Source organism: Strigops habroptila, chromosome 5, assembly GCF_004027225.2.
Source record: "Strigops habroptila isolate Jane chromosome 5, bStrHab1.2.pri, whole genome shotgun sequence".
In the NCBI taxonomy this organism is placed as follows: Eukaryota; Metazoa; Chordata; class Aves; order Psittaciformes; family Psittacidae; genus Strigops; species Strigops habroptila.
This window is the reverse complement of record NC_044281.2, coordinates 16,919,863-16,934,920: the sequence shown is the minus strand read 5'-3', so window position 1 is coordinate 16,934,920 and position 15,058 is coordinate 16,919,863. Positions and strand designations below refer to the sequence as shown.

Sequence of the window (15,058 nt, the reverse complement as noted above, 5' to 3'; positions counted from 1 at the left end):
TTACCTAGCACGTCAACAATAATAGTCTTCTTCCGCTCACCACCAGCATTTTTAGCAAGTAAAGTGTATAGACCCTGATGGCTCCTCTTGCAATTCTTGATAACCAAAGAAGAACTAATAGCTGTTTCTTCAATTTTGGCTTCTTCTGGTAAAGCTCGGTCATCCCTACTCCAAGTCACTGTTGGAGGTGGTTTTCCTGAGACATATGCTATGATTCGAATTACTCCTCCAGCATGAACAACAATTCTGTCCCTGACACTTGCATCCAAATTAATATCAGGAGCCACTGTGGGAGGTGAAGAAAAAAATTCAATGAAATCTTTTTCTGACTTTGATTTAAAGGTACTGAAAATGTAAATATAAATGATAAATACCAATTCTGTCCTTCATTTCAATAATGTCTGTAACTTCTCCAGGCTCTCCGATGCCAGCAGCATTCACTGCTCTAACTCTAAATTTGTAAAAACATCCTTCTTTTAATCCTGCCACAACGAACTTTGTTCCTCTAATTTCTTTATCTTTTACCTGGAAGAAAATATTATAACATCAGCTAACATCAAGGTATCATCAATTTGTTTGTGATGTTTGAAGCAAATCTTAGACCAGAAGTTGTTTCAGATTTACAAGCACAAGACAGTCTTAAGCGTATGTGGATCTAGCTCACATAGAATTCTTCAGAATCTGTGTACAGGAATGCAGGACATAGACATACAGGCTAATTTGAAGATTCACTTTTTTGATAATTCTAACAGACAAGGATGTTACAGCACTTACAATAGTCCATGGACTCAGAATAATTACCTGTAATTTTGGACAAATAAATTCATGTAGATGGCAGTGGCAAAAAAAAAAAAAAAAAAAAATATTCTTTGTTCTTTTTAAACACCAATATGAAGCCTGGAAATAGTGCAGGAAATTTAGGTATTACTTAAAATGCACCCAAATGTTTATGGAGATACAAAAAATAGCCAAGATATGAATCAGTTAAATTTTAAGTAATGCAGAGGAACCAACAAGGAGGGGGGCTATGCTGGACCTTGTCCTCACTAACAGGGAGGGGCTGGTGGGGAATGTGAAGCTGAAGGGCAGCCTTGGCTGCAGTGACCATAGAGTTTGAGATTCTTAGGGCGGCAAGGAGAGTGCACAATAAGCTCGCTACCCTGGACTTCAGGAGAGCGGACTTCAGCCTCTTTAGGGTTCTGCTTGGTGGACTTCCATGGGATAAAACCCTGGAGGGAAGAGGAGCCCAGGAAAGCTGGATAATATTCAAGGATCACATCGTCCAAGCTCAGGAGCAATGCATCCTGACAAAGAGGAAGTCAGGCAGGAACACCAGGAGGCCTTCATGGATGAACAAGGAGCTCTAGGGCAAACTCAAATACAAAAAGGAAGCCTACAGAGGGTGGAAGCAAGGACAGGTAGCCGGGGAGGAATGTAAAGAAATAGTTAGAGCTGCCAGGTATCAGGTTAGGAAAGCTAAAGTCCTAACAGAACTCAATCTGGCCAAGGACATTATGGGCAACAAGAAAAGCTTCTATAGACACATTGAGGATAAAAGGAAGATGAGGGAAAACATGGGCACCCTCAGGAAGGAAACAGGAGACCTGGTCATCCAGGATATGGTGAAGGCTGAGGTACTCAGGACTTTTTTGCCTCAGTCTTCACAGGCAAGAGCTCCAGCCACACTGCCCAAGTCACAGAAGGCAAGGGCAGGGACTGAGGGAATGAAGAACCCTGCTGTAGGAGATAAGGTTTGAGGTCATCTAAAGAACCTGAAGGTGCACAAGTCCATGGGACCTGATGAGATGCATCTGCGGGTCCTGACAGAACTGGTGGATGTATTTGCCAAGCCATTATCTATTATATTTGAGAAGTTATGGTAGTCTGGTGAAGTTCCTGCTGACTGGAAAAGGGAAAACATAACCCCTTTTTTAAAATGGGGAAAAAAGGAATACCCAGGGAATTACAGGTCAGTCAGTCTCACCTCTGTGCCTATCAAAATCACGGAGCGATCCTCCTGAAAACTATGCTAAGGCACATGGACAATAAGGGGGCGATTGGTGACAGCCAACATGGTTTCACTAAAGGCAAATTGTGCCCGACAAATTTGGTAGCCTACTATGATGGGGCCACAGCATTGGTGGATAAGGGAAGAGCAACTGACATCATCTACCTGGACTTGTGCAAGGCATTTGACACTGTTCTGTGCAGCATACTTGTCTCTAAATTGGAGAGTCATGGATTTTTCAGATGGACCACTCAGTGGATAAGGAATCAGCTGGATGACCACACTCAGAGAGTTGTGGTCAATGGCTCAGTGTCCAAGTGGAGACCACTGATGAGTAGCATTCCTCAGGGATCAGTACTGGGACTGGTGCTGTTCATCATCTTTGTTGGTGACATGGACAGTGGGATTAAGTGCACCTCAGGAGGTTTGCCGATGACACCAAAGCTGTGTGGTGTGGTTGACACACTGGAGGGAAGGGATGCCAGAGGGACCTTGACACGCTTGAGAGGTGGGCTAGCACAAACCTCATGAAGTTCAACAAGACCAAGTGCAAGGTCCTACACCTGGGTTGGAGCAATCCCAAGCACAACTACAGGATGGGTGGAGAATGGATTGAGAGCAGCCCTGAGGAGGACTTGGGGGTGTTGATTGATGAGAAGGTCATCATGAGCCAGCAGTGTCTGCTCGCAGCCCAGAAAGCAAACTGTAGGCTGGGCTGCATGAAAACGAGTATGGCCAGCAGGTCAAGGGAGAGGATTCTCCCTCTTTGCTCTGGTGAGACCCCACCTGCAGTACTGTGTTCAGCTCTGGGGCCCCCAACACAAGGGGGATGTGGACCTGCTCAAACAAGTCCAGAGGAGGACCATGAAGATGATCAGACAGCCGGAGCACCTCTCTTATGAAGACAGGCTGAGAGTTGGGCTTGTTCAGCCTGGAGAAGAGAAGGCTCCAGGGAGACCTTATAACAGCCTTCCAATACCTAAAGGAGGCCTACAGGAAATCTGGAGAGGGACTTTTTACAAGGGCATGTAGTGATAGGACAAGGGATAATGCCTTTAAACTGAAAGAGGGTAGATTTAGATCAGATATTTGGAAAAAGTTCTTTACTATGAGGGTGGTGAGGCACTGGAACGGGTTGTCCAGAGAAGTTGGTAAAACCGGTTGTGTTTAGGGCCAGGTTGGATGGGGCATTGAGCTACCTGGTCTAGTGGAAGGTGTCCTTGCCAATGGCAGCGGGGTTGGAACTAGATGATCTTTAATGTCCCTTCCAACCCAAACTGTTCTGTGATTTAAAAAAATAATAAAAAAAAAAAAAAAAGAAAAAATTGGTAGTGTATTATTGAAAAAATATTTCAGTAATGAACTATTAAAAAAAATCCCAAACAAACCAAACCAGTTCCTGACCATGGTGGGGGAGTTGTTACTAGATGATCTTTAAGGTCGCTTCTAACCCAACCATTCTACATTTATTGAAAATATAGGAAAATATAGGGACATCGTAATTGCAAATGATTTGGTACAGTCTGATACCAGTGAGACTTACTTTTGTGCCAGTTCTGACTTGGTCTTGTCTTCTGTTCTTCTATCACAATTACCTACTTATTTTCTCACATCTTTACACAGAAATTTAAAATTTCTAAGTTTAGGAAACTGCAAAATTAACTTGATGTTGTGAAGGGGGAATTACTGACTTTTACAGTTGGTCTTATGTTTTAAACATATGAAGATAATTATGGTGCAAAGATACGAACTTTTAGAAAATAACTTGCATAGTGAAAATATGTAAAAATATATTTTTGAGCGATTTATTTTGATAGACACATGGAGAAAATAAATGCAGATACTGCAATATTTTTCTACCTACTCGTTCCCATTCTTCCTTTCCTTCCTCTTTATACTCAACAATGTAGCCAGTGACCCTGGAACCACCATCCTTTAGTGGTGGAGACCATTCCAAGTCCACAGAAGACTTTGTCCAATCAGTAACTTTTGGAATAGGAGGGCCAGGTGGGGCTGAAAAATATCATTATACCATTACAGCATAACAATATGTTCTATGTTCTTATATGAATATTTTCACATTCAAAAATAGGAATCTGGAATACTTACCAATAGGATCTCTAGCAACTGCTGGATCAGATGGCATGCTTGGTGGACCAACACCAGCTGCATTGATAGCTGAAACACGGAACTGATATTCCGAGCCTTCAATAAGACCTGTAACTTTGTATGAAACTCCTAGCGTCATAGGTTTGATAGGATCACGATTAACCCTGGTCCATCTCTTTCCACTAGTCTCTTTGCGCTCCAACCAGTAACCAGTAATAGGAGAGCCACCATCGTGTTCTGGTTCTTCCCAGTTTACGGTCATTGAGTCACGTGTTATACTGCTAACTGTTGGCTTGTCACAAGGTCCAGGAACAGCTGGGTGAAAAAATGACACATAGCTTGTAAAAAAAAACACTAAAGAAACATGGAAATAGCTAGAGTGCAAAAAAGAGCCATGCACTCACATGGTCACAGTTGCATTAGGCAGTTATCTATCTGCATGAGACACCTGCCATCTCACCTTCCCATCCCTGCTCAGGCACATATACTTCTGTGAAACATAAAATATCTCCCCTTCAAATTATGACTGTGAAAAAACTTGTTTATTTTGCCTTACTGGATCTACCTAATTTCACTGCTAAGCCTAACCTTGGATGTTTAAGAATGATTTTCTAGTGCAAGCCTAATATTCCTTCTACATCAGAGCTACTCTACCTAATTTATCTTTCAAAACTGAAGGCAGGAAATTGACTTTTCCTGATCTATGATGTCAAAAATGCTTCAAATAAAACAGAATGACCTGAATCTTGACAGATAAATCCTTATTCATATATTAAAACCTTAAAAAAGTTTGACTTTGCATTTTAATATATAACAATGAGGGAAAAAAGCATTCTTAAGTACTACATGTGCTTTTAAGAACTAACTACTAATGCTAAAACTCTTCAAACTATTCTAGAAAATCTATTTACGTGAAGAGAGAAAAGTAGTAGTGGTATTTAACAGATGCTGTACACATAACAGCATACAAAAACAACTGACATAATTTGAAAGCATTTTGTACTTACTGAAAAGGTTTCGTGCTGTTTCTGGTTCACTATCCAAAGGTTCTCCAATACCATATTTGTTTTGTGCCATAATGCGGAACACATATTCATGGCCTTCCATCAACTTGGGAACAGTGAATAAACATTCCTTAGGCTCATTAGTAACAGGTACCCATGTCCTCCTATTTGCTTCTTTTTTCTCTATAACATAGTTTGTAATCTTAGAACCACCATCATCTAATGGAGGAAGCCATGATATTGTCATTTTATCAGCCAAAATGGATTCAAATTTAATAGGTCCCACTGGAGGTCCAGGACGACCTAAAAGACACAATTTAGAAAGAAGAATTAATTAAAATGCTATTAAGTAACACATGAATGCTATAAATTGATGCAGTGCACAAGAGTTCTTGATACCTACCCAGAACGTTTAGTCTCATCTCCTTTGAAGCAGTTCCCAGATTATTTACAGCTGTTATAGTATATAAGCCTGTATCATTTCTGCGAGACTGTTGAATTAATAAAGTGCAACTATCTTCACCAACAATCTTGTTGACATGTTGATCATACATCACTGGTGTTTTGTCATCCGGTTTCTTTGGAGAAGCTTTTAGCCATGTTAACGTGGGGAAGGGTACACCCTTTATCTTGGCCACAATGTTAACATCTGTTCCTTCTTCAACCTCCATGAATTCTTTGAGTTCGATAGATGGTGGGCCTACACAAAACATTGAAAAAATTAACATACAAAAATACTTCTCAATTTTAAAATGGAATTTGTATTTGCCGGTATCAGTTAGTACTTACATGTCTGGTCTTTGACAACAAGTGGGCCAACAGTGGCCGAAGGCCTACTGGGACCTGCTATATTTACAGCTTTGACTCTGAATTCATATTCTCCACCTTCTACAAGATCCTCAACAGTAAACTTTGTTTCTTCCACGTCACGTCTGTTGCATTGCTTCCAAGTCTCTTTCACTTCTCCCGTACGATCCCAGCGGAGACATTCAACATTATAATGTGTAACAGGAGCCCCACCATCATTCTTTGGTGGTTTCCATGTTAAGCTCACTGTGTTCTTGGTTACAAGGCCAATCTTTAGTTTAATAGGTGGATCAGGAGGATCTTCACAAACAAAACAAAAATGTGAATAAATCCACCATACAGTGCCGTTTGATTTTAAAGAATTTGTTCAACTTTGACTTTACTTACGGATTGGATCCCTGGCTGTGGTCCGTTGAATGGTTTCTGCAGGAGGGCCAACACCAAAACGGTTTTCTGCACGTACCCGGAAGAAATACTCTTGGCCAGATATGAGATCAGGTACAACAAAGGAAGTACTTCCACAGTTTGCATTGACTTTAGTCCAGGCCTTCCCATCAATAGTTCTTTTCTCTATAACATAGCCTCTGATTCTATCTCCACCATCATCATCTGGCATCTTCCATGAAAGTTTACAACTACCTCTTGTGATATCACTTACTTTTAGGTCTTTTGGTGGACCTGGGACATCTGTTAAGATGAAAGCACAATAGAAAAAATTTTACAGAAGTATGTAGAAAAATAAGACTAAAATCTAGTATCCAAATACTTCAATGTCTGTAAGACATACCAAGCACATTGACTCTGACATGCACGGTTTTTTGTCCTGCTTTGTTCTTTGCTGTAATACTGTATCGTCCAGAATGACTTCTGTTGCACTCAGGGATGATAATCGCTGAACGTGTATCAGTTGCTTCCACCTGTGCATTATAGAAAGTGAAGTTATAGATCCACTTTAAATACTTCTGTTTGAAAAATGCTACAACACAACATTTCAAAATGCAACAATGTTACAAAAATTATTTGCTTTACCTGAGCTTCTTCAGGTATATTATGGCCACCCTCCTATAAACAAAACAAAATGATGTAAACATAAAAGGGGACAGGTTTAAATGTCTAGAAACACATGTAGAAATAAGCTTTTTCTTTTACTAACCTTTGCTGTTGTCTTTGCTTTTCCTTCAAACTCCCAAAATGTTTTTGGAACTGGACGACCCTTGATAATAGCTGGGATTTTAATTGTTGTGCCAGCACGACAAGAGAGGAAATCCTGTGCTCCAATATCAAGGAAGATTTCTGGTTCCTCTGCAAAAATATTTAAATATATAAATTTTAAGAGATACTGAAAGTAAGTTTCTGCCAGCACTGATCTAAAACCCCACATAAACATGCAGAATGCAGGTCTATGAAAGAAAGATTGGGTGGGTAAAAAGGAATCTGGGAAATTGACGAATAGAAAAATTTGTGGTAGTCATTTCTTTATAAAATACACATTATTTCCTTGGTATGACCGAGGTGCTCATCAGTTTTCTAATGGATCCTGCCCTGGTAATGGTCATCATGACACTTTCAAAAATGCTTGTCAATCTTTTGTTATATTTTTGCATAATTGCTCTGTTTTGACTTTAGCTTTGTTGGTAACCTCCTTGGACATTCACAGCAGTAGGTGGCATTTAGGTGTAAATAGAATCATAGAATCGTAAGGGTTGGAAAGGACCTTAAGATCATCTAGTTCCAACCCCCCTGCCATGGGCAGGGACACCTTGCCCTAAACCACGTGGCTCAAGGCTCTGTCCAATCTGGCCTTGAACACCGCCAGGGATGGAGCATCCACAACCTCCCTGGGCAACCCATTCCAGTGCTTCACCACCCTCACTGTAAAGAACTTCTTCCTTATATCTAATCTAAACTTCCCCTGTTTAAGTTTGAACCCATTACTCCTTGTCCTACCACTACAGTCCCTAAGGAAGAGTCCCTCCCCAGCATCCTTGTAGACCCCCTTCAGATACTGGAAGGCTGCTATGAGGTCTCCACGCAGCCTTCTCTTCTCCAGGCTGAACAGCCCCAACTCTCTCAGCCTGTCTTCATATGGGAGGTGCTCCAGCCCTCTTATCATCCTCGTGGCCCTCCTCTGGACTCGCTCCAACAGCTCCATGTCCTTTTTATGTTGAGGACACCAGAACTGTACGCAGTACGCCAAGTGAGGTCTCACAAGAGCAGAGTAGAGGGGCAGGATCACCTCCTTCAACCTGCTGGTCACGCTTTTGACGCAGCCCAGGATACGGTTGGCTTTCTGGGCTGCAAGCGCACACTGCCGGGTCATGTTAAGCTTCTCGTCAACCAACACTCCCAAGTCCTTTTCTGCAGGGCTGCTCTGAATCTCTTCTCTGCGCAACCTGTAGCTGTGCCTGGGATTGCCCCGACCCAGGTGTAGGACCTTAAATACCTAAATTAATTCCCAGAACACATACCTAGAATATCTTGGACAGGTATTTCTGATGTTGCAGGACTTGGTTCTGATTCTCCAGCAGCATTTACAGCTTTCACCCTAAATCGGTATTTTCTGAGCTCTTTCAAGTTGGGAATAACACATTCACAAGTAGGAAAGAGTTTGTCTCCTTCATTCACCTTCTTCCAGTCAGAACTACCTTCATCTTGCATTTCAACAATATACCCTTTTATAGGACTGCCACCATCCTTTTGTGGAGGCTTCCATGCAAGAGCTACAGATGATTTGGTTTTGTCTTTGACCTCTGGGCAAGATGGTGGACCAGGAACAACTTGTAAAACAAGAGCAAGTAAATATTACCTGAGAGCTAATATCTGCATACACTTTTTCTGAATATTTTCTAGAAGAATGCAAGTATTTTCACTTTCTTCTGCATACATAGTGTATAATCCTAGAACATGCATACTAATTACATATAATATATTATTAAGGGATACTTAAGGTACAAGACATAAAAATTGAACTCTTTAACAATAAAGAAAAACAATAACATAAAAATTTGATTCTGATCTCAAGTTCATTTGGTAGTGTTTGCACTGGTATGATCACAGTTTAAGGTTCTTAAAAGAGGCAAAATTTGAATTAAAGCTAATTATTTTCAAAACGCTGACAAACAGCAAATCAGAAAACTACTTTGAGTCAATATATTCTTTTTGGCTTAATGAAAACAAAGCACTGGATTAATTGCACCAAATTCAATATAAATAACAGCAGCACATTTTGTTCTGGTGTGATATAGTCCTTTAAAATAGTCATACAAATTATATACTTACATATGGGATCTGCTGCTAAGGCAGGATCTGATGGTTCACTGGGAGGGCCAATTCCAGCAAGATTTTCAGCCATAACTCTAAACTGGTATTCAACACCTTCAACCAAACGAAGCACATTGTACTGTAGACCTTTTACTGATGGCTTTGTTACTGGAGCCCTGTTAACACGTGACCAGTAGACACCTTCCACCTCTCTCTTCTCCAACCAATAGCCAGTTATCGGGCTGCCACCATCATTCAAAGGAGGCTCCCAAGTCACCAGCATTGATGATCTGGTGCGATCTAAAATTTTTGGCTTTCCAGGGGGTCCAGGAAGGCCATAGGGATCCTTAATAACAACTTTTTCTGAGAGGCATTCATCACTTATTCCATATTTGTTTACAGCCCGGACTCTAAATTGATATTTTTCATTTGTTGCAAGATTCCATACCTGAAAAATAAGATTTAAATCAATACTTGGCTACTTTCAGAAGAAACTGAAATGAATTTGGTGTTACGCAGCAGTTTTCACTTTAAATTATGTCTTGGAATCTTAGTGATGTGTTTATGTACTACACAGCTGTATATAATGCCCTGGGGATATTCTTATTTCACATGCATGGGACCAAACTTAAACAAAAATGTTTTGGTTTTGCAGTTGGTAAAGCTGTGAATAATGCTGAAAAATGGAGAGGAAGGTGTCTTCCAAATTCATCTGAGATTAAGTAGCAAAAGAGAATATTTTTCCTCTGTCACAAGAGGAAAACACACAGACATAGATGGGCAACATTCATCCAGTGATTCTAGAGCCTAAATGGAGCATCAGCAGGTATCTGCAAATAGCAGTTTTCATTAGATGTGCATTATTGTTATTTTTAATGCATACTAAAGTATATAAAAGATATAAAAATAAAGTATAAAAGATATAAAGTATATAAAAGTAATAAAGATACTTTATAAATTACCCCAAATCTTCTGTCAACAACACTTTTGGAGACTTCTTCCCACTCAGCTTTCTTCCTACTAGCATCACGTTTCTCAATGATGTAATGGGTAATTTCACTACCACCATTATCAAGAGGTGCATCCCATGTTAAATAACATGATTCTGCTTTAATGTCAGAAACAGTAAGATTTCTTGGTGGAGAAGGACGATCTGTATGAAAGCAACAGAGCATAGAATCACATTAAGAAAAAGGCAAACAAATTCTATTAGCTGTCATTTTATTAAAAATGTTGCATCCTTACCATACACTTCAACATGCGCATTGCGAAATGCAGTGCCAAGACGATTGGAAGCTCTCACAGTGTAAGTGCCTTTATCAGCCCTCACTGCTGCAGGCATGATAAGCTCAGTTTTTGCCTCACTTCTAGATACTTCTTCCTTGGTTATCTTAAGTGCACTGGATGTTTGGTCAATTAAAACTTCATTCTTGTCCCATTCAATCTTTGGCATTGGCAGACCTGTCACATCAGCAGGAATATTAACTGGTTCTCCTGCCTTCACTTTGATAGTATCTCCTCTCACTGCCAAGCGTAATGTAACAGTTGGAGGTACTGAAAACAAGAAGAAAAATGGCAGATTGAAGGTGGAGATAAAACAGAGAAATTGCCTTGCAGTTTTCTGGAGATGTTTGTATGGATTTCTTTAAAGCAGATATACCTTCATCATCTTGTATAACTACATTGAGAGGCAGTGATGGTTCACTTTCTCCAATAGCATTGACAGCTTTGACACGGAATTCATACATATGAAGTTCGTCAAGTTTATCAACAAGAAGAGATGTTGTTGGACAGAGCCTTGCATTAACTCTTTCAAAGTCTTTTGAATCATGTCTCCTCTTCTCAACAATATATCCTAAGACTGGACTACCACCATCACTGCGTGGAGGTTTCCAATCAAGTGTAATGCTTGACTTTGTCCTCTCTGTGTACATAAACCTCTCAGGTGCTGTCGGAGGACCTATTAACATGGATAAATCATAATGAAAAAAACGTTTAAAAATCAGAGAATTTTTAATCATACAAATACAGTAGCTCTGGCTTTTTAAAGCCATAGTTTCTGTATGCAAAATATCTGAGTATGGTTATGGATAAAGGTTCTCATGTATGCGGATAAAAAGGTAACAAATACTGTCTCAGTAGACATCAGTATTTTGTTACATAAAGAAACATAGTAGTTTTACAGAACTGACGCAGGGATCTGACTGAAGTCATTAATCTAACGCAAATGTCTCAACCAGTAGAAAAGTAAATACACTTTCCGGATAGAAAGGAATCCACAAAAATAATACTGGTTTATTAACCTACAATTAAAAATTGCTTAAAACCCACATAAAATTAGTTATCTTACCTAATGGATCAACTGCAAGAATAGGTCCTATTTCAACAGGTGGACCAGTACCAAACTTGTTCTTGGCACTAACACGGAATTTATATTCTTGCCCTTCAACTAGACCTGTTATATCACATTTAGATCTCTCTGTGTCTACAGCTAGTCTCCACGTATGCATTTTGGCATCCTTCCGCTCAACAATAAAGCCTGTGATATCACTGCCGCCATCATCTTCAGGATCAGACCAGTTTAGCAAACACATCTTTCTGTTTGTGACGACTGGCTTTAGGTCAAGGACTGGCCCAGGAACATCTGAAAAACAAAATCAAACAAGCATCATAAAGCCCAAAGATTGTCTCACCAGAAGAAATGCTCAGTTGATCGATTTTTTTTTTTCTTCTTACCAAATACTTCTACTCTGGTTCCTGCAGATTTGGAGCCGCTGCTATTGGTAGCAGTAATTACGTATCTTCCATGGTCTTTTCTTAATGCATTCTTAATGGTTAACTCAGATTTTGTGCCAACATTTTCAATAACAACTCGATCTTTGTCTAATTCACCCTCTTCCACAGCCCATATAATGGTGGGAGTAGGACGTCCTGTCACAGTAGCAGGAATTCTAATAGTTTGTCCAGCCATGACCTGAATGCCTGCTTTGACAGAAACATCCAGCTCAACTGTGGGAGGCTCTGCAGAAAAGAGAGAATCAGTTCATTAGCTCAAAGGAGACATTCAAAAGGACCTTTTAAGCAGTTAGATATTTCTTGAAATTAATACAATTGCAATACCTTTAGGTTCTGCAACTGTTGTGGGTTCGGTTTCACCAGGTGGTCCTTCGCCAGCTGCATTAAGTGCAGTAACACGGAGTTTATAGTCTGCACCTTCTCTGACTTCTTTAACAGTATACTGTCGGACCTTAATGGGTTTCTCTGTGCAACGTGACCACTCGTTTACTCCCACCAGTTGTTTATATACATGGTAACCGGTGATATCTCCACCACCATTATATGCAGGAGGCTCCCATTCTAACTCAATAGAAGTTGAGCTCGTATCAGCAACCTTTGGAATCGGTGGACCAGGTGGCACTGTAAGTAAATAGGTGTAAATCAAAGTTAAAGGTTTAAGGTGGATCGTACTCTGTCTCCTGTTTGCTATTAGCTTCTGCTAAGCTACTTACTTATTGCGTCCTGTGCAGTTTTTGGATCTGATGGGGGACTAAATTTTCCAGGACCAGCTGCATTTTCAGCACATACTCTAAAGATGTAGGTTAAACCTTCCAACAGTCCTTCAACTTTTATTTCCAGAGCATTCACAAGGCTCCTGTTGACCCGAGCCCAATGAGTACTATTAATTTCACGTTTTTCAATCCAGTATCCTATGATTGGGCTGCCATTGTCTTTTGGTTCATTCCATTTAACCAACATACTGTTGCTGGTGACATCCTGCACATCAGGCTTATTAGGTGGATCTGGTGGAGCTGAAAAAGAAGAATTGTAATTTTGTCATCATTCTTGTCTTCCTCAGAGTTTACTTAAAGCTAAGAGAGATCTAAGATATTAGAAATTACTAATTTTAAGTAATTCATAGTTCTTCTACTCTCTTTCTTAGAAACTTTGATTCCTAACTGCAGTCAGTAATCAATGGTTCTCTCTTTTGGTAAGAATATTAGTGTACTAAACATAGAGAATGTCACTATTCAAATGTCAGTGTTTTAAGTGTAAAGTTTTATGATGGTGATTGCCATTCTTATTCCTTTGCCATTGAAATTAGAATGTTTTCAATATTTCCCTTTATTTCAATGGTTTAAAATATGCAATAAATAATAATTTTATTGCTCAAACTTCTTCTGGGAAACATTCACATAGATGAAGCTGAGTATTCTAAGAGTCTGTGTAGTTTTGCACTGGTTTTCTGAAAAGGTTGTATTTCAAAATTAAAACTTACAGAAAGGATCTTTTGCTGTCATTGGTTTTGAAACACATGGTGGCCCTGATCCAACTCTATTTTCAGCAAATACCCGGAAGAGATATTCTTTTCCTTCAATCAGTTTTGTTACATGGAATTTGCAATGCCTGAGTGTTGAACTGACAGTGACCCAGCCCATTTCAGCTTTAGTATTGTCTTTCTTTTCCAGTACATAGTTTAGGATTTCACTTCCACCATCATCAAGGGGCGGCTCCCACTTGCAAATGACAGAATTTTTCCTGACATCTTCAAATACAAAGTTGATTGGAGGCCCAGGTGTATCTGTTAGTAAAGCAAGAAAAATTATGAGTACTCATCTTGTGTACTTCTTACCCAATGCTCCGAACAACTTAGTGTTTTTAAGGACATTCATTATATACCTAACACATTGACTTCACATGAGGCTTTTGCAACACCATGATCATTTTCCACTTTAATTGTAAATGTGCCATGGTCAGCTCTGATGGAGTCACGAATTGATAGTATAGACTCTCCTTCTTTATGGTTGTCAATACTTGTACGTTCTTGCAATGAAAGCTGGAAAGGTTTCTCTTCTTCAGCTTCATCCTTCTTCTTCCTTGTATATGTTGGTACTCTCTTTTTGATTTCCTCTGGTGTGACAACTTCATCATTCCTCAGCCAAGTGATAGATGGATAAGGCGACCCTGAAATATGTGCCTCAAGCATGATCTCATCGCCTCTTTTTACCTCAAGGCCAGACTGTAGGTTTGCAGCAAGGAAGACTTTTGGAGCCTCTGTAATAACACAGAATGATAAATGGAGAGTAGAATATTCCAATATATTTGAGGATGTATGGCAATTACTACAAAAAATCAAATGAGCAATTCATACCAATAGGATCCACAGCTTTCACAAAAGGAGTAATCCGAGAAGGCTCACTAATGCCAGCAGCATTCTCAGCACGAACACGAAACTGATATTCCTTTCCTTCCTCAAGACCTTTCACTGGATAAGTTAACAGAGGTACCAGATAGTCATTGCACCTCTCCCACCTTTCCTTGCCCTTAGCAAGCTTTTCTATTATATAGCCCATAATCTTGCTTCCACCATCAAACAGGGGTGGTTTCCATGTAAGTGTTACTGATTTTGATGTTGGATTATGGACCTCAAGGTCAACAGGAGGATCTGGAGGCTCTGTGGAAGAGTAGCAAAAGAGGGATCATATGAGAAAAGAAAGTTTAAAGATTTTAGTTAAAATTCAATTTGGTGATTACTTAGTAGTAAAAAAATCTTACGTTTTGGGTCTTCTGCAATGATTGGGTTTCTTAGTTCAAGATATTCACCTCCTCCAATCTTATTGACAGCTTTAACACGGAAGTAATATTCACTGTTTGGGATAAGATCTTTGACTTGCCATGAAAGCTTATTTTCACCAGACATGACTGGGATATATGTTCTACGACCAGCTTCTCTGCGTTCCAGAACATAATGCAGAATAGGAGTACCACCATCAAAGTCTGGAGGTTCCCAGGATATTTTGCAAGAATTCTTAGTTACTTCGCTTGCCTTAATGTCTTTACACTGTCCAGGCGGACCTGTTTTAAATAAGAA

At 39.8% G+C, this 15,058-nt stretch overlaps 1 protein-coding gene across 1 annotated transcript in view; it reads right to left on the bottom strand.

Annotated features, from left to right (window-relative positions):
* The window catches only part of TTN (titin), a 253,250-nt gene that overhangs the window by 68,390 nt on the left and 169,802 nt on the right, over nucleotides 1–15,058 (bottom strand). Inside the window, exons 168-191 of the mRNA XM_030485587.1 lie at nucleotides 14,743–15,042; nucleotides 14,339–14,641; nucleotides 13,867–14,241; nucleotides 13,466–13,768; nucleotides 12,699–12,998; nucleotides 12,310–12,606; nucleotides 11,926–12,210; nucleotides 11,540–11,833; nucleotides 10,850–11,149; nucleotides 10,435–10,743; nucleotides 10,152–10,342; nucleotides 9,208–9,637; nucleotides 8,397–8,705; nucleotides 7,082–7,230; nucleotides 6,958–6,990; nucleotides 6,716–6,845; nucleotides 6,316–6,615; nucleotides 5,911–6,228; nucleotides 5,525–5,821; nucleotides 5,125–5,424; nucleotides 4,118–4,432; nucleotides 3,873–4,021; nucleotides 375–525; nucleotides 5–286 (exon numbers count right to left, since the gene is read on the bottom strand). Of these exons, the coding sequence (XP_030341447.1) occupies nucleotides 5–286; nucleotides 375–525; nucleotides 3,873–4,021; nucleotides 4,118–4,432; nucleotides 5,125–5,424; nucleotides 5,525–5,821; nucleotides 5,911–6,228; nucleotides 6,316–6,615; nucleotides 6,716–6,845; nucleotides 6,958–6,990; nucleotides 7,082–7,230; nucleotides 8,397–8,705; nucleotides 9,208–9,637; nucleotides 10,152–10,342; nucleotides 10,435–10,743; nucleotides 10,850–11,149; nucleotides 11,540–11,833; nucleotides 11,926–12,210; nucleotides 12,310–12,606; nucleotides 12,699–12,998; nucleotides 13,466–13,768; nucleotides 13,867–14,241; nucleotides 14,339–14,641; nucleotides 14,743–15,042 (6,420 nt within the window). The remainder of the gene's footprint in view (nucleotides 1–4; nucleotides 287–374; nucleotides 526–3,872; nucleotides 4,022–4,117; nucleotides 4,433–5,124; nucleotides 5,425–5,524; nucleotides 5,822–5,910; nucleotides 6,229–6,315; nucleotides 6,616–6,715; nucleotides 6,846–6,957; nucleotides 6,991–7,081; nucleotides 7,231–8,396; nucleotides 8,706–9,207; nucleotides 9,638–10,151; nucleotides 10,343–10,434; nucleotides 10,744–10,849; nucleotides 11,150–11,539; nucleotides 11,834–11,925; nucleotides 12,211–12,309; nucleotides 12,607–12,698; nucleotides 12,999–13,465; nucleotides 13,769–13,866; nucleotides 14,242–14,338; nucleotides 14,642–14,742; nucleotides 15,043–15,058) is intronic.